This window comes from Tenrec ecaudatus, chromosome 5, assembly GCF_050624435.1.
Source record: "Tenrec ecaudatus isolate mTenEca1 chromosome 5, mTenEca1.hap1, whole genome shotgun sequence".
In the NCBI taxonomy this organism is placed as follows: domain Eukaryota; kingdom Metazoa; phylum Chordata; class Mammalia; order Afrosoricida; family Tenrecidae; genus Tenrec; species Tenrec ecaudatus.
In genome coordinates this window covers 186,146,048-186,169,743 of record NC_134534.1, presented here as the reverse complement: position 1 = coordinate 186,169,743, position 23,696 = coordinate 186,146,048, and the positions used below count along the sequence as shown (strand labels likewise).

The window sequence follows — 23,696 nt, the reverse complement described above, 5'->3', positions numbered from 1 at the left end:
CAAGACTGGTTTTTTTTTTTCTGTTTTGATGGACCAGACAAACACTTTTTAGCATGAAAGGGTGGGTGCGCATTATCTTTGGCGATGAAGAGCATATTATTACTTTACTAATAAAAGCAAAAATACCCAAACCAAACCCAAAAAGGAGCTCCTGAACCTGCCACAGGGGTGCGTATAATTGGTGTGTGCTGATTTAGCTGGTGTTTCAGTCTCCGTTGGGCGCTTTGTTACCCCTCAATGAGCAACACAGGAACCCGGCTTCCATGGCAGGTCCCTTCCTGAGAAGGGACGCAGCACTCCCATGACAATGGCTGCAGGGTCTTGTCTCCCCAGGTTCTCCCACACTCTGAATTCTGAGGAGGTTCCAGTGCAGGACCTCGTAGGGTTTGAGTTGATTCCAGCCCACAGTGCCTCTAGAAGACAGGGCAGAACTGCCCCCCATGAGTCTCTGAGACAGTCACTCTTTACAGGAGTAGAAGTTTTGTCTTTCTCCTGCGCAGCAGCTGGTGGTTTTGAACTGCTGACCTTGTGGTCTTCAGTAACCACAATACCCATCTCCTCACATTTAGGTTAATGGGCTGGGCCTTCTCTAGGGCTGCTTGTAGTTTGCTCATCTAGACTCTTCCTGTTCTTCAGAAAGTTACAGGAAGCTGATCACTTCAGGGTTGGGCTACTTAAGTCTCTCCTTTTAAAACTTTTTATTGTGAATTGTGAGTGGTTTACATACCAAATCACCATAGATACATCCAATACCTCAAACAACTGACCTCACTGCCCCATGGCTTGGGCTGTCCCTGCTTTTCCATCACTCATCTCTTTCTCGCAGGCGATTGTTCTTCCTCTCACCCAAGTGAACACCTGTCTACCTTTGAGCCTACGGCTCCCATACTGCCTTTCCCCTCCCGCCCTTGGTGACTGTCAAAGTCTGTTTCTTTGGGTGTGAAGACTTTTTCTAAAATATAAAAAAGGTCCCATACAGTATTTTCCCTTTTGTGATAGGCTAACTTCAGTCCGCATGGTGTCCTCTGTGGCCTTCTGTGTTGTGAAGTGCTTTACGTTGTCATCATTCTTCTTCGATGGTGCGTCAGATTCCACTGGGTCTACCTTTCCAAGTGTATTTGCCCATTCTTCCACTGACGGACATGTAGCTGGTTCTGTCTTCCTGCTGTTGTGAACAGTGCTGCCATGAACAAGGACGGCTGTGTGTTTGTTCAAGCAGCCTTCCGTATTTCTGGAGGGTATGCACCGCACAGCATGGTTGGTGGGCCCCATGGGATTGTTGGAGGATTGAGTTCCATTTTAAGGTTCAGTCCGGGCATTGCTAGAAAGTGGAAGCCAGTGAGAGAAGATTGCCTTTGCCAAGTGGGCATGTCTGTTCTCCACTCTTGTTAGATAGCTGCCCTCCCACTGTTGCACCAGGGCAGAAGAGCCGCTCTCTGCCCTGGAGGCAACTCGATCTCTAGACTGAATATGCCAAGGCCATCTTGTATTATCGTCCCACAGAAAGACCTGGGTGTGTGGTAGAATGTGGCTGAAATTGTGATTTAGCTGGGTGAGGAAAGGGGACCAAAGTGCTGGCACAGCTGCAGGTGCTCCTGCGCAGAGCTGCCTGAGCCACGGCCAAGCTCAGGGCATCATCCTTGGTGTCCTCTCTGGGAGGAGCTGAGAAGTGGCAGGGTAGGCACGCCGGCTGGGCGTGCTGTGCACTGAGCCTTCACAGGCACCGCTGAGGCTGAGGCTGAGCCATTTCTGGGGAGGAGACACACTGGGCTGCTCAGCAGAGCTGCATCCTGATGGAGGGACATTGGGCAGCAGCCGGGCTGCATGCTGCTACTAAGAGCTGGCTGGACTTCAGAAGACCGGAGCCCTCTGTGTGGCAGGCACACACTGTGCTGGCCTGCTTGGTATTGATTAGGCACATGCCCCTCCCTGAGAAGGGCAAGAACTTTGGGGTCTCCTTTATTTTTAACTACCTCCCCGTTTCCAGCCCAACACCCCACCCCTCTCTGGCTTTTACAGCTGCAGACTGATTTCAGCTTTGTTATTCCTAAAAAGGACCCCAGCAGGGAAAACAGCAGAAGAATGAGCACCTTTGTCTGCATCAGAATGTGGGATCAGAGATGCTTAGACACGCTCCCAAGGCTGACAGTGAGTGCCTGACTGAGGCAGGACTTGGACCCCAGTGTCCTGACTCTCAGCTCCCAGGACAAAACACTGGGGTTCGTGTATTCGAATGTGGATTAGGCATTAATAAGATTAGATTAGACATAAGAGCTTAGCTCTTATGTCCCAGGGCAGTGGAGGGAGAAAAGGAAAATGGATCCAGGTGGGGACCTCACTGAGGAATGGTTCCAACTGCAAGTTACAGAAGGGCACGCCAGTGTCTTGTGTAAGAACCCTCAGTTCCCTACCTTGTCTGCCTGCCTGCTGGGAGGCTTTGCTTCCACTTCCAATCTTAGTCCTGGCCCATCAAAGTCGCCAAGTGCCTCCCACAGCTCGACGAGGGAGTAACATCCCCTGCCAAAAGATGGATTTCCCCCACAAAGTCATGTATTTAATTTTTTTAAAAACAACAACCGTATCACCGTCAAAGGACTCTCCATTATTCTGAACACATTTGTCACATCTATGATTCCATTCTTGGAAACATTTTTCAAACTCATCTGTTTGGATGGCTGACAGCACCTTCCTTGTTTTGTTTTTCTTTTAAAGATCATTTTATTGGAAGTTCTTACAGCTCTTATAACAATCCATACATCAGTTATATCAAGCATATTTGTACATATATTGCCATCATTATTTTCTAAACATTTACTTTCTATTTAAGTACTTGGTATCAGCTACTCTTTTTACCTCCCCTCCCCCCTCCCACCCTCGTAATCCCTTGATAAATTAGAAATTATTATTAATTTCATATTTTACATTGGCCGCTGTCTCTCCTCTCCCGGAGGTTTCTTCCCCACTCCTTTCCCACCTCCCCCTACCCTCCTGGTATTGCTACTCCCATTTCTGTCCCGGAGGGGTTTATCTGACCTACCTGAATTCCGTGTGTCCTGTGTTACTATCTGTACTGGTCTACATTCTCCAGCCTAGCCTGCAGTGGAAGACAGGCCTGGGGTCATTATAGTGGGGGGTGAGGAAGCCTCAAGGAACCAGAGGGATAGTGTGTGTTTCATCAGTACTTTACTTTGCCCTGGTGGACTCACCCCTTCCTCGTGAACCTTCTGTGAAGGGATGTCCTATTGTCTACAGATGGGTTTGGGGTCTGCTCTGATCCCTATTGTTCGCAACAATATGTTTGTTCATTTGCTTTGGGTCTTCTGATGCCTGTTAACTGAGCCTGTCATGATCACACAGGCAGGTGTGCTTCTTCCATGTGGGCTTATTGCTTCTCTGCTAGATAACCACTTGTTTACCGTCAAGCCTTTAAGACCCGAGACGCTATATCTTTTGATAGCCGGGCACCATCAGCTTTCTTCAAGCACATTTGCTAATGCACCAATTTTGTCTTCAGAGATCGTGTCCAGAGGGTGAGCATCATGGAATATCAGGTTATTAGAACAAAGTGTTCTTGCATTGAAGGAGGGCTTGAGCAGAGGCCCAGAGTCCTCATTGTATTGCTATATAAATATATGTACATAGGTCAATACTTCTCATTTTATGAATTATTATATTTACATAAGTTTACACCCGTGTTTATACCTCTATCCATAGCTTTACTTCCTAGATCTTTCCTACTTTCTTACCTTCTTCCTGCCCCACCATCACACTTGTCCTTCTTCTGCCTCTTAGTGATTCCTCTCAGCTAGAATGCTGTTGCTCCAACAGTCCCAGGATCTGTATGTCCTTCTCGTTGTTGATTTTAATTCCGTAATTGTTCCCCTGTCCATGGTGTTGTTCCCTCTGCTTCACCCTCCCCTTAAGTCCTTGCGGAACTGCCGGTCCCATTGCTTTCTCTTCAACCTCCCTCATCTTTTTCTTCACCTCTTCTAAGTCATCAAATCGCTGTCTTTTCATGTCCCTCTGTATTTGTGGAAACAAAAAGAAGTTGCATGGAGCCAGGTCAGGTGAGTAAGGTGGATGGGGCAAGAAAGGCAAGCTGTCTTTTGCCAAAAACTGTCACACCGAGATGACTGCGTGAGCAGGTGCATTGGCGTGGTGGGAAAACCAGTCCCAGTCTGCCACAAATCAAGCAATTTTTATCACATATGGCTACACAACCATTTCAGAACCTCTAAATTGAAAGCTTGATTAACAGTCTGACCTGGTGGGATGAACTCCAAATGCATTCACAACAACAACAAAAAAACCCAAATGAGCACGTTGTCTTGATCTTTGATTTCACTTGAAGATTTTTTTGGGGTGAGGTGACAATGGCATCTTCCACTGGCTTGATTGATGTTTGCTTTTAGTGTTGTGAGAAATAGCACCATGTCTCATCTCCAGTAATGACCTTGGGGGGAGCCTGGAGTCTGGGTTGCTTTGGAGCTATTCTTTCAAAGCAAGGCATGTTTCCACTCGACCTTCTTTTTCCTGGTCAATTAGAGTCTGAGGCACAGATTTCCCAGTGACCCCAGATAACTTCCCATCTCTTCAACAGCCCATTGTCAGTATTTGAGCACAAGCGCACAGTTTGTCAGCATTTTCATCCGTTCGTGAAATTGATGGAGGTCCAGAATGAGGTTTGTCATCAATGGACACTTCACAAGAAAATCACTCGTACACTTGAGTTTTTCCCATAGCGCTGTCCTTGTAAGCTGTGTTTAACATCACAACAGTTTCTGCGGCATTTTTTTCCAAGCAGGAAACAAAATTTCACAACTACACATTGTTCTCTTAAATCGGCTAATGCAAAAAATGAGGTTCAAGTGAAACTGCGTTTACAAAAAGATTCTCTGTGACCAGAGAGAACCTTCCCAGGCGACACCACTGAGCGCACTAACTTGAGTTGAGATGTGGATGCTCACCTAGTGGGGACAATGTGCACTATCAAAGCGCTGCCCAGCAGAGATTGTTCCTGTTTTGCTTTTGTTGGGTGGGTGCCCCTCAAACAACAGCACTCCAAGGACAAAGAAAGGTGACATGCCCACGCAGGCTCTCCTTTAATGCCAATCCAGCGTTTCTCTCAACTTCCTGGACACTTCTCTTTATAGTTCATCGGCTGGGGACGAACATGGGCAAGCATCGGCCATGCAAACAGGTGTCCAGAATGGGGCAGCGAGATAATTGTGGTAAAGACAGCGAACATGCTCTGGCCGCAGGAAGAGCCATATTGTCTCCCTGACCCAGCTGAGTTAGTGAAGGAGGGCGGAGAAGCGGGGAATAGCTGCGAGCCTGGCAATCCCCGGTGCCTGGGCAGTCCCTGCCGAGGACCCTCTCCAGGCTGTTTGTGACTGTTTCCTAGCTCCCACTTTCCCTTTATTGACAACCTGTCCCCACTTCCCATTGGCTAGTTTCCAACTTATTAAAATATTTGTGTGTGTGTGTTTTCCCTTTTACACCTCAGCAGAGGAGAACTAAAGCCCTAAGACCATTGGGGTATAATGTTTTTGTAAACTATAACGACAAAGTCTAAAGATTAAAGAGGGAGAAAAATGTCAAACTTCAGGAGAATATGGAGGTTTGGGGACCAGAGAGGAGAGGTTGACCCTTTGTGGTTCTGCGCAAAGTGGCAATGAGGTCAGAGGCCCAGTGGCTTCAGCAGCGTCGACAGTCTTTTCTCCGCCTCTGTTGTTCCATTGATGCACAGGGAATGATTGGACGTGCTTGATGAGGCGATCCATGAGGGAAATGTAGCTTCTTCCTACGGCCTTAGTGCTGTTTCTAACCCTGGTCGGTCCTCCAGCACCTTGGCATCTGAAACGCGATGCCTGCCAGCCACTGTAGTAGCCTTCGGCTGTCCTATCGTCTAATCTACCCCTGCCTTCAGCCCAGAGAAGCGCGTTCTTTCACTCACCACCCCAGTAAAGCCTGCCGCGGTCCTCACTGTCCATGAGCGTAAAGTCCAAACTCCTTGGCTGGTTCTCTGAGATGGTCTGGTTCCTCCTCCTAGGAACCGGGGCTAGGCCTTTGGTTGCCAAAATGGAAACATCATGACACTCTCATTGAATAGATAGTTTAGGGCACCCACTGTGGGCCTAGCCGTGTGCTTGCCACAGGGAATACACTGGGACGCAGGCATGGGCAGTAATGATTTGGAGAACCCCAGCAATAGGCGATTGGAATATGAGAACAGATGGGAGATGGACCCAGCTCCCCACTTGTAGCTAGGGAAGCTTTCCCAAGAAGGTGGGGAAGAAGTTGTGACCTAGAAGATGGCAAGAGGTGGCAATGTGAGGGCTCCCAGTCGAGTGCACAGTAGGTATAAGGTGGCCTGGGGGGGAAAGACAGGGCGTGCAAAGGGATAGGAAGGAAATGAGGACTGGCCAGCTGACGGGTACATAGGCTAGAGCTAACGAACTGAAATGCTCCAGAGGCCTGTGAAGCCCAGGTAAGGTTTGTCTGCAGAGCAGTGGGGGACTGGGACAGGAGATGGGTAGATGCTGACCTGATCAGATTGTGCTTTGTACAGAGAATCAAACTTGATAAGAGACGTGAAGAACATTCATTTGAACAAAAATAAAGGGTCATATTCTGAGTATGATTGGAACAAAACTGATGAGAAGTTTGGGTTTTGGTACCCTGAGGGAGGTGACATTGCTACTCGTGACGAGGACACTGACCGCCGGCCTCCCCCCCCCCCATGTCGGTCCAGAGTGACTGGGGAGTATCGAAATCCTGCCCCCATACTCCTTTCTGTTTCCAGTCACATGTGACATGTTCACAAATGTGAGTTTCTTGGCCCCAAAGGTCAAATAAGGGTCCTAGACCTGGTTACACTCCCCCCATAGATTTTATGGTGTCGGCAACTCCCAAAGGCTCTCACAGTTTGGTGTCATCCTTGAAGGTGGTTGGTTCACTGTGTATTACCTGTGTGCACCCTGAACCATCTCACTACCAGCACCTACTGGAGAGCCTCTCCCTCGGCACTTAGTCACGGTGGTCTCGAGAGAGGAGCACCATGGAGAAAGGCCTTCTGGGGATGAATTGAGCCCATGATTGGGCTATTGCTTTCTCTGTATGTGTTTGACGTGACTAAATGACGGCCCCCAGGTATACAACTATATAATATAACTAAGTCTTTCCTTTTATTCTTGCAGTACAACAATAACACTCATTATGTGGAACCTTGCCTGAATGGGACACTGGTGCAAGCTGACAGAACAAACAAAGAGGTAGGCATGGCTGCTGGGTGAGGCCATCGGGGATGTGATGCACCCTCGTCTTCCTCCCACCGCTTCACATCGTCCTGCACTAATTTCTAGCAACCCATTCAGTGCATTGCTTTTACTGTGTGGTCCTTTGGAACCTCTAGTGTGTGGAATACTGGTGGGCCAGGACCATTTACTGCTGCGTCCACTCTGAACAGTGGGGACCCCGTGTGTGTCAGAGCACAACTGCTCTATAGGGTGTTCAGTGGCTGAATTGTGGAAGGAAACCTTTCTTTTCAGATGCCTCAGGGTAAACTTGAATCTTCCGTCAAGTACCTTACCTTCCATGCAAAGCTGCTTACTTAGAGAGCAGGTACAGCCATGAGAGTAACAGACTGACATTGAGTTGAGATGTCTGCAATTATATGGACTTTCCCCCTCTTCCTCCAAGTATGTCCCAGCAATGCCGTTCAAAGAAAATGGTTCTTGCTGATATTTTAAGGGAAATTGAATCTCTTCTTTCAATGTACACTTGATGCATACTTCCTTGCTTGCATGCATTTCCTATTAGAATGTAAGCTTTATAAGGGTGGGGATAGTGTTGAGCTCACTGTTCTGTCCTCAGTGACCCAAGCATTTCTTCTTCCATCAATATCATGGAACAATGGAAGGGACGTGAACAAAGCACCTAGGAAGTGGAACAGAGGTCTCCTTTCCAGTTGGTACATTCTGGGAGAACGAGTAACATTGATTTCTATAAAATACACCATTTTTCTTTGGCCACCTGTAAGTTTCTTAGTAGAACCACCACAGTCACAACACAGCACCCAGTTTGCAACTTAGGTGGAACCTATCTTCTGGGCCTCAAATTACTACCACCATGTTTTTATTTGTATCTGCTTGGCAGAGCCACTCCTCCCCTGACAAGCACACCTAGTGCAGGGTACACGACAGGCTAACAGGAGGAGGCACTGGGCATGTCCTGGATGGCACAGGGGAACGGGCCCATTGGCCCTGTCTTAGATGCACACATCGGAAGCACATGGCTTGGATAGCTCCGAGGAGGTGAGTAGGACGAGAGTGTGGAGAATGCATTTCATATGGACACAGAGTGAGACTGAACATTCGTATCAAAGCAATGCACCATAGGCCAGAGCTTTAGAGGGGCGATGGTTGCTCTATGAAAGATCTTCAAAGAGTTTATGGAAAAATTCCATTATTAAAATTTTTTTCATGATTTTTTTTAAATTCTCTCATGGTTCAAAGGACAAATGTGTGGCCATTCTTCTAAGTCAAGGTTTGTACCAAAAAAAAATCTCTGAGATTTCTCTTTTTCTGGCCATTGCCTTTGTCTGGATTCAGACCCATTCTCAATTTTGTAGCATCGGAATGTTCTCAAATGCTCCTGGTAAAGTTAAACAGACCTTCCTTCACATAGCTTCCTAAAGAGCTGAATGGAAGTGCAATATTTGGAAATTAAGCACATTGTGACCAAAAAAAACCTGTTATGGAAAGTCAGCTAAGAATTCCTTTGAGTATATGTAAGTCTTGCCCCTTCTTCCTTGTGAGGTCCACTCAGCCTAATGTAGTCAATGTGATGGGCCAGGGTGACCTCTGGAGAAAGTAAAGTGTATCAGCGTTTCATTCGTGTGTATCCTTGCTAGTGAACTTCACCTGTGTAGTCACTATTTATCTTGCTGAAGAAGGCATTTCATAACATAAGTTATTGCATTGATAGAATTCTATCATGAGACATCCAGCTTCATTCAGCTGGAAATGCCATGTTTTCCAATTTCTGAGCCTTCTTTGTTTCCAGCTTTATCGTTTCAATCGCCAGAAATGATCAGTGCATCTAGAGGGCATGTTTGATCGATTTCAGACGACAAGAGTTGGTAGAATTCGTCAGTATTTCCATTATTGGCTTGAGTGGTTTGCATATAAATTTGAATAATAGACCTTCTACCTGATCCTACACCTGCAGGTATCTGGGCAGTCTCCTATCGTGAACAGCAGTGTGTTTCAAGGTCACTGTTGCAATCTCCCATAAAGCAGTGCTATTCACTTCACGTTTTTGTCCGTGGCACTGAAACCACGATGGTCCGATGCAAACTAACACACACCAGTCCATTTCACCTTCGGTCTTCATGCATTAGATTTTATTTTGACAACTTCCAATTTTCCTAGATTCATAATCTTACCTTGCGCTTTCTGATTACTAATGGATGTTTGCTTCTGCTGCTTCTCATTTTGCGGTGTGCCCCAACAGAAAACGAAGGTCCTGAAAGGCTGTCTCATCTACGTCATTAAGAGCAACTCTTTCCTAATCTTAGTGTGGGTTCTTTCTCACCTCAGAGGTCCATCTTCTGGTCTTATTTCCGGCAGGTTTTAGCTACTACACATCAGGTTTGAAGTACTTAATTTTTCACAAGTAGTCTACATAGTCCCAGTGTCTCATTCTGGACCCTGCACATCATCTGTCCACATGGGTCGCCCTGCTGGTGTTTGAAATACTGGTGGCCCGGCTTCTGGCATCACAGCAACCAATAAGCCACCACAGTCTGGAAAATTGATGAACAAACACCGGAACCTAAAGATGTGTGAAAAGAAAAGTGAGCGTCATGGGTTAAATGTGTGTGCGAGACAGAATTGGTGCGAGGCCTTGAGCTTTCAGAGCCTCACTTTATGACAAATTAATGAAGAGTAAAAGGAAAGTTGCCATCACATCCCCAAACAGCACAATTTTGGGGATGGAGGTCGCATCGGAACTTCATCCTGTGATGTTAAGACTTGACCGCTCACTCCCCAGCTGTCCCTCTTACTGTCCCCCGGACTCTAAGTGGCTCTGCTAGGCTCAGCTGCCTGTTCTGGGTTTACCATCTCATTCTGATGTGTGGTTCCATTTTCTACACACAGTCTGTGGCAAGGAGAGAGGCCTTTGTAAAAGACTGAGAACCAGGCCAGTACTTTATACCAGTTAGATGCTTACTAGTTGTATGAGTTGATGGATGGGTAACAGATAGATAGATGAACAACAAACTACCTGGGAGGGACCTTTTAAAAGCATACTCCCAAACTACTGAAAACAAAAAACATGCAACATATTATGTTGTAAGATGATGAGGACCATCCAGGTTTGATTCTGAGGAAAGTTAGCCTAATTTGTGCTTGGTAAGCATTAGTAGTCTCGCGAGTCAAACCTTAATCTTTTGCTTTGTGGCTTTTGGGGGTCCATTTTCCCATGTTCTCCATCTCATAGGACAGGATATTCTATGCTTCTGTTATAAACCTCCAGAGAACTGGCAGTGTGGGTGTTGATGCTCACTTTCTCTCTCCTTAAGGAATTCGGGCTAGAATTTGTGGAATCCTTTGGGATGTTCCATTCTGTAATAAACATCTGCATGTCCCTGTGACAGTCAGCGGTTTGAGACTCTTTCCAGCCCACGTGCTTGCATCTCGTGACTTTCCCCTTTGGCCGCTGTGCATTCCTTCCCAGTCACGGAGGATCTAGAAACTGGTGCCTAAGAGTATTATGTCACCTACATGCTGTGCAGTTATAGCCAACTCTGGTTTCATGGTACTCAGGGATCACCTGAAAATCCAGAATCACTAAATAACTTTAACTAAGACACTCTTTAATACACTTTTATCATGATTGTTTTATTTTGACCATCCTTATTACTTTGGATAGGAAGTAAATGGATGAATAGACTGATCATAAAAGCTCATAAAATGTTGGCCCCGGTCAAACAGTGTTGTCCTGTTTTATGGATTCCCTGTGACTGGGCTTGAAACAACTCGGGGGGCATCCTCCCTAAACAAGGGGTCTTGAGGGTCTATTAGGGTTTGGCTTTTGTCTTTGGAAACAATTGTTTACTGTCTGGAGAGAATTTTGCTTTGCTGTTTTATGTACCAAATCAATGTGCTTTTTTTTTCCCTTTAAGGCAAATGAAACTGTAGCGAATTGGGTGAGCCTGGAGTTCAAATATAGAATTTAAAAGAGTACAGTCTCCTCCTAATCTACTTCAGACCTTCTGAACCATTGAGCAGACCTTAAAATGAACCTCTTTGTGGTCTCCTTGTGGGAAGTAGGGGGGTGGGAGAGAGAAGAGAGTGATATGGGTTTTCTCTGGTTTTATTATGAAGATGTTTGAAATCCACCAAATTTCATGGCCCTATTTAAGATTCGTTTGCAAATATTTGTTGCAAAATCAACCCATCTTAGAAACCCATGTCACCCTCATCTTCCTTGGCCGTTTTGATCTCGTCCCCTGAGATCAAGAGACACTGAACATCATAAACTAGAAAAACACACACCAGAGTTACTGGATTTTCCCAAGGCCTATGTCTGCAAACCTGAGCTTAGTCAGAGGAGGGTCCCAGGTTCCAAAATGTTTTAAATACCCCACACATTCAAGCTACCATTTACCGGTGACACTGGCTGGGGATGGGAAGGGGTATGTTGTGATCCATAAGCGCATTGACAAATGGTGCCCACCTAAGCACCAGGGGAGGAAAAGTTTGCAGACAGCAAACACTAACCTACCGTTTCAAAATTCAAAACTAATAAAAGCTAGTCAGGATGGGGATGCTCTTTAAATGTCACGAACACCTTTAAAAAAATTGAGAACAACCTAACTGTAAATAAATTCTTATAGATTTAATGTAAATTAGTACAGGGAAACGCTAAACAAGAATATGCTAGATCCTTGTATGTTGCCTCAGAAGAATAACATGGACTTAACAGTTTTTAAAAAGTAAATTACTGAGTAATATGCTTCCTGGTTTTTATTTGGGGGCTGGAACGGGGAGGGTGAGAAGGTAGGCAGGAAAGGAGGCGGGAGATGCTCCTCTGGAACACAGACTGACCATCGAAGGCATCAGCATGTTGCTGAGAGATTTGGAAAGCCTACCGAGCATATTGCTGCCTTGTCTGAATGTCTTTATAAAACTGAACCCCCGATACCTTTGCAGTCGGAAACAACATTAAAAGCAGTTTTCTGTTCTTGAGCTTAATGTGAACATATTCTTTTTTAAAAATCATTTGATTAGGGGCTCATACAACTCTTATCACAATCCATACATACATCAATTGTGTAAAGCACATTTGTACATTTGTTGCCCTCATCATTCTCAAAGCTTTTGCTCTCCACCCAAGCCCCTAGAACCAGGTCCTTATTTTACATCCCCCTCCCCACTCCCCCCTCCCTTATGAACCCTTGATAATTTATAAATAGTTATTTTGTCATATCTTGCTCTGCCCCATGTCTCCCTTCACCCACTTTTCTGTTGTATGTCCCCCAGGGAGGAGGTCACATGTAGATCCTTGAAATCAGTTCCCCCTTTCTGACCCACCATCCCTATGCCTCCCAGTATCGCCACTTACATCACTGATCCTGAGGGGATCATCCGCCCTGGATTCCCTGTGTTTCCTGTTCCCATCTGTACCAGTATACATCCTCTGGTCTAGCCATACTTGCAAGGTAGGATTCGGATCATGACAGTGGCGGGGGGTGGTGGGAGGAAGCATTTAGGAACTAGAGGAAAGTTGTATTTTTCATCGGTGCTACATCGCACCCTGACTGGCTCGTCTCCTCCCCAAGACCCTTCTGTAAGGGGATGTCCAGTGGCCTATAAATGGGCATTGGGTCTCCACTCTGCACTCCCCCCCTCATTCACTATGGTAAGATTTTTTGTTCTGATGATGCCTGAAACCTGATCTCTTTGACACCTTGTGATCACACAGGCTGGTGTGCTTCTTCCATGTGGACTTTGTTGCTTCTGAGCTAGATGGCCACTTGTTTACCTTCAAGACTTTAAGACCCCAGACGCTATATCTTTTCATAGCCGGGCACCATCAGTTTTCCTCGCCACATTTGCTTATGCACCCATTTGTCTTCAGTGGTCATATCAGGGAGGTGAGCACGCAATGATATGATTTTCTTGTTCTTTGATGCCTGATAACTGATCCCTTCGGCACCTCGTGATTACACAGGCTGGTGTGCTTCTTCCATGTGGGCTTTATTGCTTCTGAGCCAGATGGCCGCTTGTTTCCTTCAAGCCTTTAAGACCCCAGAAGCTATATCTTTTGATAGCCGGGCACCATCAGCTTTCTTCACCAAATTTGGTTGTTCACCCTCTTTGTCCTCAGCGGTTGTGTCGGGAAGGTAAGCATCATAGAATGCCAATTTAATACAAGAAAGTATTCTTGCATTGAGAGAGTACTTGAGTGGAGGCCCAATGTCCTTCTGCTACCTTAATACTAAACCTATAAATACATGCACATAGATCTATTTCCCCATCCTCATATATAAATATATTTGCATATGTACATGTCTTTATCTAGACCGCTATAAATTCCCTTTGCCTCCCAGCTCTTTCCTCTATTTCCTTTGACTCCCCTCCTGTCCCACTATCATCCTCAGTCTCCACCAGTGTTTCATCAATTCCTTTTAGTTACATTACCCTTGATAATGCCCAACCAGGCCTACCACAACCTCCTCACCACCAATTTGGATCGCTTATTGTTCCCTTGTCCCTGAATTTATTAACACCACTACCTTTCCACCTACTTCCCTCTCTCCCATGTCCCCGTGGAACTGTTGGTCCCATTGTTTTCTCCTCCAATTATTCATCCAGCCTATTTATTTAGACAGACCTGCAGAGATAATAACATTCACAAAAAACAAGACAGAGTAAAACCAAGCAACAATATACAACAAAATAACAACAACAAAACAATAACAAAACACAACACAACAAGAAAGGAAAGCTTGTAGTAAGTTCAAGGATCGTTTGTTGGCCTTTAGGAATGTTTTCCAGTCCAGTTTGTTGGGGCTCCATGCCCTGGCCCCAAAGTCCACCTTCAGCTTTCCCTGGGGACCTTGCGGCTCCATTCCCTTTCTGTTCTGTTGCACCCCCTTAATGTTTTGCCTTGGTATGGTGGGATCCGATTGGGTGCAATTCCCACAAATACTAATTGTTTTCCTATGTCTTTTCTGATAATTTTCAGATTGGCTTGTCTTTTTTTCCAATTCAAACAAATTTTTAACAGTGTTATTGATATATAGTTCACATATAATACGATTCAATGGTTTGAATGTATTAAAAATTACAAGATCCTCATCACCACAGTCCATTTTTTAACATTTCCTTCATTTTGTATTCATTGTGATTAGCTCCCCACATCTGCTCAACCTCCCTGCCATAGTCCTAAGAAATGATTAATCTAATTATTGTCTCCACAGTTGGCATTCCATGGATCCTTGGGCATCTTCCTTCCATACCATGGGCTCTTGATCATATGCTTGAAATGGGTTGAATGGATATCACCTCTTTTTGGTACAGTCCCTGTGTATTCCTTCCAACATCCGTACGAGCAGGGTCACAGCACTGTAACAAGCCGGCCTTGTTCTAAAAGCACAGGGAGAAGGTGAAAGACTGCAACAGGGGAAGTCCTGTGAGCATCCCGGTGTCTCACCTGGTCTGCAGACCCCGGGAGCAGAGCACACACACAGAAGCTCAGGATGGGTGCTGAGACCAGTGCAGATCGATAGGGGCCATGAGAGTGCCTGGAGCAGGGGAGGGAGAAGTTAGAGAAAAGGTGACGGGGTTGACTGGAGGTTATAGAGGAGGAAGCACCCATAGGCTTAAAGACTGAGAACAAGAACCAGGGTGGCTTTGGGATGATGGTTTGGGCATCTGGAGAAATGGCAACACCATTTCCTGGGGGTGAGACACACACACACACACACACACACACACACACACACACACGAGAGAGAGAGAGAGAGAGAGAGAGAGAGAGAGAGAGAGAGAGAGAGAGAGAGAGATCGAGATCTGGGAGAATGTTTCTTGCTCCTCCCCCTCCACTCAATGGCTTTGATGTTGGCTAATAACCACACTGGTTAAAACTATCCCAACAAAGAGTCATGAGGCTCTGAATGCAAGGTCAAGGGCCTCCTACAGTGTAAATAGCTCTTCTTCCCCTCTGTGGTCTAGAATAGATGGGTGTGAGCTATAGACAACAACAAGGGCAAGAGCATCAGTAGGAAGTGTATCTGAAAACAAGGTCTCAAGGTCTGGTGCGCTTTGTCAGTGCTGATCCTTGCAAAGCCTTGAGCATCCAAACATGGCACCAGGAGGAAGTTGTAGAAAGAAGGAAGTCAGTACATGTGACAGGATTCTCATAGAGAGTATGGACAAGACGCAGATGCTCCTAAGACACAGCAGTCATCAAAAGGTCAATTCAGGCATAGTCACTAAAAGCATGTGGCCCTGTGGACAAAATGTACAAAGGGCAGTGTCCCGAGTGTCATCTGGCTGGGGAAAATGGGGAGCACAGCTAGCAGGCTATTATCAAGGGACAGTGGGATGGCATTTCCTCAAACAGTCCCCCCTTCATCAAGTGGTGACCCCAAGGAGGGGCACAGAAGCAAACCCAGCAAGCTTCCGCAGAGCAGTCCACTGGCCATTCCAGAGACGCTCACCTATGGCCAACGTGAGTAACCCTTCCTTCTCTACGTCCTACAAACAAGGGTTATATTTTCCATGAATATGGGTACCAGGGCACCATAGGTTATCTTATCACAAGCACGCTGAAGTCATACATTCAACCGTAGACTTTAAAAACAGAAGCTGAATTGGGTTTTATTCCACAGTTTAAGGTATGAAATTGTGCTGGGCCAGGCTGGACAGTTAACACCTCTTCAGGTAACCAGTGCAATAAAAGAAGAGCCTTAGGAATCAGAAGAGGGTAATAGGGATGTGGTTCTGTGGCTACTTGGATGTTACGTTGCTGGGCAGTTTGCTTAAGCTTCCCCACGGTCTCCATCTACCCCCACATCTGCACACTCAGCAAACCATGAAAAATATGGAATACGGGTAAGAAATAGTTTCAAAATGGTAAAGTCCTGCCTTTATTACAGACATTAACATTTTAATATAATTTATACTTATAATATGTAGCTATGTCTTCTTGCCTTCGTGTTAAATATGGACAAATAAGAGTCAAAAATCAGTTCATTGGCAAGTCTATTCCAGATAGAGAGTCGGTTCAATGTAGAGATTCAGCCCAAACTCTCATTTGCCAAGCATCTCAATAAGAGGAGTGAAGAAATATAACCACCCCATTGATGCTCCTCCCCCCTGGTTACCATGTGCCCCTTTGCAGAGAGCAGATTTAAACATGAATCTATAGGAGTTCTTTTATTTAATAACAGACTTCCCCTCCTAGTTTGATCCACAGTCTAGACCACGGCTTGGCAAAATACAGCCTGCAGGCCATCTCCAGGACCATTCATTTTTGTGGATATTTCTTTACTGGCTCAGGGCCATGCCCACTTGTTTACACATTGCTGTAGCTGTTCTCATGCTAGGAGAGCAAAGCCGAGTAGTTATAGCAGAGACCACAGGGCCCACAAAGCCTGAAATAGACTCTCTGGCATTTGACAAAAAAGCCAGATGACCCCTAATCTAACCCATGATTCACTAATTAGCACACTATATAAAAGTAGAGATAAACAATTTTTAAAATTACATTAATGGATTTAACCCAAATCATGTGTTAGCTAATCTACATAGTTTCTCAGAAGTCTTTTGGTTATAAACCATTAAAAGGGGCTTTAAAGTAAGTTTTCTCACATGAACAATGCACTAAGAGATACGGTGATCTGTTGCTGGGATCCATCCTGCCATAAACACAGGCCCTCTGTAACCATTTCTGAACGAATCTTCAGTTGGACAAATCCACTCCGCAGACAATCTGGGAAGGTTTGCACTAACCATCATTTAAGGAATCATAAAGTAATAGTTTTCTATTTTAGCCTGTTGCCTGAAATGGATTTAAAATGTTTGCATCTCTTTCCAAGATAGAGCAGAAACACACCCACTTGCAAAAGATCAAGTCGCCGTGCATGACAGTGGGAGCCCCAAGTCCATTTGCAAGACACGCAGACATGCGAACACTGCCCGGGAGCACTGAGCAGGGTGGGGAACAGCCTTGTCCTCAGCAGGACAATGCTCTGGAAGAAAGATTATAACTAGAAGCAAAAGGTCACTAAAAAGACAGGAAAGAAAGCAGAGATCAAAGAGGATGTCAGAAGATTGAAGGGTTCCATGGGCAAAATACTGAATGATGCAGGAAGCATCCAAAGATGCTGGAAGGAATACACAGGGACTGTACCAAAAAGAGGTGATATCCATTCAACCATTTTAAGCATATGATCAAGAGCCCATGGTACTGAAGGAAGATGCCCATGGAATGCCAACTGAAAGTTGCCACCATGTCCTGGCAACATGTACTTGTTTATGCCAAGAAATGTGGAAGCAAGTGCCCTTGCCAACCAAGTCAAAGAGATCCACTCCCCAAAAAAGTGACCCAACGGAATGTGGAAAAATTTGGACCAGTATAATTAATATCAGATGCAAGTAAAGTTTTGCTGAAGATATATATATTTAAATATATGCAGCAGTATGTCCACAGGGAGCTTCCAGCAAGTCAAGCTGGATTCAGAAGAGAATGTGGCACAAGTAATATCAATTGCTGACAGCAGGCACATCTTGGCTGAAGGCAGAGAATACCAGAACTTTGATTGCTTGTGTTTCATTGATAGTGTGAAGGCATTCAACTGTGTGGGCCACAGCAAATTCTAGATAACCACTATAAGAAGGGGAATTCCAGCACAAGTCATTGTGCTCATGAAGAAACCTGGACCTGGACCAAGAGGCAGTTGTTCAACCAGAACAGGGAAAGGCTTGAAATCAGGAGCCATGTGCATCAAGTTTGCATCCTTTTTCCATGCTCATTGTGCGAATGCTGAACAAAATGGTGAGAAACTGGACCGTGTGAATGTAGAGAATGTGGCGTCAGGAAGGAGTATTGACTACCTTCCACATGCAGGTGACACAACCTTGCTGTTGAAGGGAGCATTTCAAGCACTTGCTGATGAAGACTGAGGACTTCAGTCGTCAGAACAGATTTCAACTCTTGCCTCACGGCCGTGGCTGGTTACCTACTGGTTTCAGGGCCCTCCAGCCTGAGCCTGCATCCTGGAGACCAAAGGGAGGAAGGCGCAGATCAGTGTCCCACGTCCCCCAGGATAAAACCCACCCTCCTTGCTGAGGAGGGGGAGGATCTGGAGGTGTCCCTTGCCATCTGGTCCATGCTCTCCTGACACTGCAGGCTCACTGGGACTCGAGTCAGCTCCTGCCCAAGCCAATCTCACTACCATCCGTCGATGCCACTTATAAGACAGGGTCGAACTGCCCCTGTGCCTTTCTGAGGCTGAAACTCTTTTTCTTAATAGTTTTCTTGACACTAAATCCACATATTACACAATTCAATAGTTCAGACACATCAAGATGTGTTGTACAATCATTACCACAATCAATTTTAAAACCTTTCTCCCTCCCCTCCACCCCCATAGTCAAATCACATTTAAAATGAGTTTTGTAATCACCATCAGTTCTAGAGAGTTCTCCCTCCCTCCCTACTCCTAAATACATCGTTTCCTCCCCCAAGTCCCTCACCTTCCCTATCAGCCACCCCCCACCCCTATGACTGTAACTCTTTACAGGTCTGTAAAGCCCCATCTTCCTCCTAAGGAGCAGCTGGTGTGTTTGAACTACTGACCTTGAGGTTAGCAGCCAATGGTGCCTACTGCTTGACCATCCCTTACTCCGCCCCATGTCTATTCCCTCCTCCTTAGGGCCTGCACTTCGACTCTTATTCTGGGGAGGTCACGTTCTCTGATGTCCCTCTCCACATCAGCCCGTTCTGCTTCTTCTGGGCCTGCGACGGTGCTTTCTGTTGTGTTTGCGCATTCTTCGCAGCCTCTCGTCTACCATCGCCCAAACTAGAACGTAGCTCTGCACACACACAGCGCAGGGTTTCTCTGTGGCATATCTCGACACCCAGTTCCATCCAAATTGCTCATGGACGTGCTGATTAATAAGTGAACGACTGGGGAAAGGAGCATTGTTAGGATGGAACCTTGAGTCTCAAGACAGGAGGATGAGTTGAGGCAGGCAAACTGGCAGCAGAGGCTACGTGGGGGCGGGGAAGTGGACAGACAGGACGATTGTTTGGGAAAGACCAAAGTATTTGTGTAGAAGGGAGAACCAGAGCAACTCAGAGCTGGGGGTATAGACAATTTCTGAGTACAGTTGAGTCATCTGCATCTACCCCCCAATTAGCAGGACGGAATCTACGTTTCAATCAGCAGGTGGCAGACATGACCAGTGGTTGAGGACCACTGCATGCAGCGCTGAGTCTGGCCATGGTGACCACTGCTGGCAGTGTGTGACCCACCACAGGGGATTGGGATGGAGATTGGTACTCTGCTTTGTATACCTTCCACATGGAGGCTTCAGGATCGATTCAAGGAGATAACTGCGTTAGGGCATTTTGCACAGAACTCAGCATCTTGGTCAGTGTGACCCATTATTGACTTGAGTAGTAATGACTTTCAAGCGTTTTAGTGTAGGAATTGGGCTGCTAAACACAAGGTCAACAGTTCAAATCCACATGAGAATGCTCAGCTCCACTGGAGAAAGGGGAGGCTTTCTGCCACCGTAAAGATGTACAGCCTCCCACACCCACAGGGAGAATTCATGCTTGCCCTACAGGGTGGCTGTGGGTTGGAACCAACTTGGTGGTAGTTGGGGTAGCACATTCATCAAGGGCCCGGCTTCTAGCGGGAAGACTGAAGCATACCAGCTGCTCCCGGGAGAAAGATGCGGCAGTCTGCTTTTGCCAATATGTGCATCCTTGGAGACCAGCGGAAGCAGCTCTGGTGTGAGTTACAGCAAGTCCGTGGCACTAGGTCATCATGATTCTCAGCACTTCCTGGAGCGGCCCACAGTGGTGCGATGGTTGAACGCTTGGTACTTCCCCCCAGTGATGGCTCAAGGCTGCCAGCTGCTCCAAGCAAGAAAACACCTGGGGATTGATTTCCATGAAGATGACAGGCTGGGGATGCCCCAGGCGCCATTTTAGGCTGTCCTGTGGGGTCCCTCTGAGTAGGGATCCACTTGACAGCACACAGTACCAGGTCTCCCAACCCCAACCCCAACCCCTCGCCATCCAGAGGAGTCTGATGCCGCCCAACCCGCAGGACAGGTTGCCATCTTCATGGAAGCTGACCATGGCATCTCCTTCCTGTTCAGAGGCTGGTGGGTTCACGTGCAGACCTCTCAGTTAGCAGCTGAGTGCTTAACCTCTGTGCCACCACAACAGCAGTGCTTACTTAAGAGGTTTCTCTATCCAAATGATTAATATAGACCTGTACACCCATGACCGCTAAGTTATCGCCCTCCCAATACATCTAACTTACTCTGACCCTAAGCACTCAGCCCCAGAGTGCCTTGCACATGAATGGTAAAGGAGGCTTTTCCCAAGAACTAGGGGCAGACAGCATGACGCACTAACGTCCTTAGCTATCAGTAGACTTGATAGCCCCCGAGTCAAATGTAACTGAAGCACCCAACATGCCAGGCAGTCCATAGACACCACCAGCGAGTTGTTGCAAATGACACTCTGGGTAGCGAAGGTCCTGGGTCTTAGTGGCCAGTCCCTGTGGTCTGAGAACCACCCGGCTCACGGGAAGATCTATGAGGTATTGGTGGCAGTGCCACCGCCAGGGAAGAAGAAGTGAGTCTGTGTAGGGCCTGCAGGCCCAGTGTACACTTTACACTTTTCTCCATTTGCTGCTTCCCCAACAGACACCTGGTGGGCCTGTTTGTAATTGACCAGAATCAGGGCAGACAAACTGTTGAGACTGAAGAGCCAATCCTTTCCCTAACAACAATTTAAAAATTAATCGCGAGCCATAAATATATTTTTCAAACAACTGGAATGTCCAGTAACTGAATAATGGCCTTTTTATTCAGAGCCACATGTCCTTGCTGCAAGAGCCGCATTTGACCCCGAGCGGCAGTTTGCTGACCCCTGGACTAGAACGGTGCACGTGGGATGGAGCTAACGGAAATACCACCAGGACGGCTTCTTCCCAACGCCGCATCGCATCGCACCCTTCACTGGGCCATTGCAGACTCGGGGAGAGGAAATCACGCCCCGGGCCTCATTTTGTTGTGGGAGGAAATGAATCCAGAGAGACTCGCCTAGGATGAAATGCTCTTAGGAGGACTCATTACATTGCTGTTTCTGGAAATCCAGAAGGGCCAAGCGTTGGCACCTTCCTGCGAGTCAGCCTGCTGGGAAGCTGAGCTCTTGGCTGTGGCTGTGGGTCCTGTGTCATCAGGAGGCCACCTCCTGGGTAGCTTATCAGGCGTTGTGCCCCAATTAATAGTGAGCTGTTAATAGGAGCTTATATGGCGAGGGTCTGCTTTCTTTCCAGCTGCTTCAAGCAAATAAATACCATGACTCATTAGTGAGGGGGAAACAACAAAGACAAACCGCTGAAACGTTGGGCTTTCACATGCGAATCACACAGTCAATGCTGTTAGGCCACCTTGTGCCGCCATCTAACTTGAATTCTTTCTGAGATACTAGGCCTGTTGCTCTTGCCAACCTCTGCCACGGGAAGTCACCGCAGCTCTTCCTGCTGCCTGATTTACTCTGTGCTGCTTCCTTGGGTCCTGGTCAGTGTGCCAGGTCCTCACAGCATTAACTGGCCAGCCAAGCTCAAGGCAGAGCCTTGGGGAGGAGGTTGGCTGCCAGGGGAGGACTGTCCAGATGCCAGACCCAGACCCTGTCGTCTGCCCCCCAGTGGCCCTGGCCACATGACTCAGTTGACAGTTCTGCCCCCAGTCCCCGTGGTTGCAGAGACATTAGTTGCCTGAAATATTTAGGGCTAGAGATTAGAACTGAAACCACTTCCCAGGAAGAAGCTATGATCTGACCCAACTCTTGCCATTCTGCAGCCTGAAGCAATATGGGATGCAGGGAGTCTACCCCCCCCACCCCCCCGCCAAAGCATCTGCACTTGACAGCCCTGCCCTTGGGTGTCTTCCCCTCTGGTTCATTTCCACAGATAGTCAAATGTTTATTCTTGTGACATCCAGCATGTGTGTCTAAAGCCCTGCACACACAGGGCACTGGCATGATTCCCATGAAGCTCACCAAGACACACACTTGTCACCTTTGCCTCACAGGTAGGGAATGCTGGATCAGGCTGACACATTGGACTGAGTGCATTTTGACTGAAATATACTCTGAGGTTTTCTTCTGGTTCTTAGTGGATACCCCCAAACTTAGCTAGATCTCAGAATCCCATGGATATCTGAACTTTTAATTATAGATTAAAAATAAAAACAACCAAAGTTATAAATATATATATGTAACACTTTTTTTAACATTCTTTATAATTCAATGACTTTTGTGTATTTCCCCCCACAAATAATTTGCCTAAGTAAATAACACACCCACACATTTAACATGCGGAAATGTTTAAATTAAATTAAATCCTTCTGGCATGGCATGCCCATGCACAGACTGCACATGCCTGTGACACTCCCAGAAATGAATGTAGGCCTCACTCACTCATCCTCCTAAAAGGACATTCTGTTCGTTTTCTTTCTCTTTGTTTCGCCCCTTGACGCTCCTTCTTCTGTGTGTAAAACTCCAAAATGTTGTTACCTTTGCTCATAATTGTGTAATAAAGGTATAAGCCATGGTCTCGAAGTCATGGGTCAAGCTTGGGAGCGCCCCCAACCCAAAGCAACTGATCCCCATTCATGGTGACGCTGTTGGACAATAGAAAGCTCTCTTGTGGGCTTTGGAGCCTGGAACTCTTTACTGGGATAGAAAACCTATCTCCCAAGGAGCAGCTAGTAGTTTCAAACTGCCGACCTTGTAGTTAGCATCCCAATGTTTAACCCCTATGCCATAAGAAAAGAAACCATGAAAACGGTTTGTTTCTATTAATTCAAGTTGATAATTAAAGCACATTAGCTCAGCAGTTGGTTGCAAAAACCTCATCAGCTCTTCTTAGGAGAAGTCATTAGGTTCTGTTAGGTCTCCGTATTTTCTGGTTTCCCTGTGGCTCTGACTGGGGTTGAAGTCAGCAACATAGATTTTAAAATGGGCGTGACGTGCTTACCAGACTCATCCACTGGCATGGAGAGGTTGGAGGCAGGCAGGCAAACAAACATCATACCACGCATAATTATTTGTGAAAAATGCAGTAGTTAGGTTTATCGTGCATGGTATGTGTTATTTCAACATCCATATGACCTGTTTCTGAGTGTTCAATTTCCTTTATAGCAGTACCCTCTATGCAAGCTCCCTCTTCTTCCTCCACCACCATCTCCCCCCGACCACGTGGTCCATTTGCCAAGCCCAGAGAAGGACAGGTTCTTGAGCATAACCCACAACTAGCAGATCAGGATCTCTCGGTCTGCAGCCGAGGATGTTGTTGGCAAGCTTCCAGGGGGTTCTGTTGTCCCTGGTCCACCAGTCTATTACTAGGAGCCTTGAGAGATCGCACA

At 46.5% G+C, this 23,696-nt stretch overlaps 1 protein-coding gene across 1 annotated transcript in view; it reads left to right on the top strand.

Annotated features, from left to right (window-relative positions):
- Window positions 1-23,696, top strand: part of CACNA2D3 (calcium voltage-gated channel auxiliary subunit alpha2delta 3) — a 978,241-nt gene that overhangs the window by 470,074 nt on the left and 484,471 nt on the right. The window contains exon 9 of the mRNA XM_075550920.1: window positions 7,200-7,274. Coding sequence (XP_075407035.1) covers window positions 7,200-7,274 — 75 coding nt within the window. The remainder of the gene's footprint in view (window positions 1-7,199; window positions 7,275-23,696) is intronic.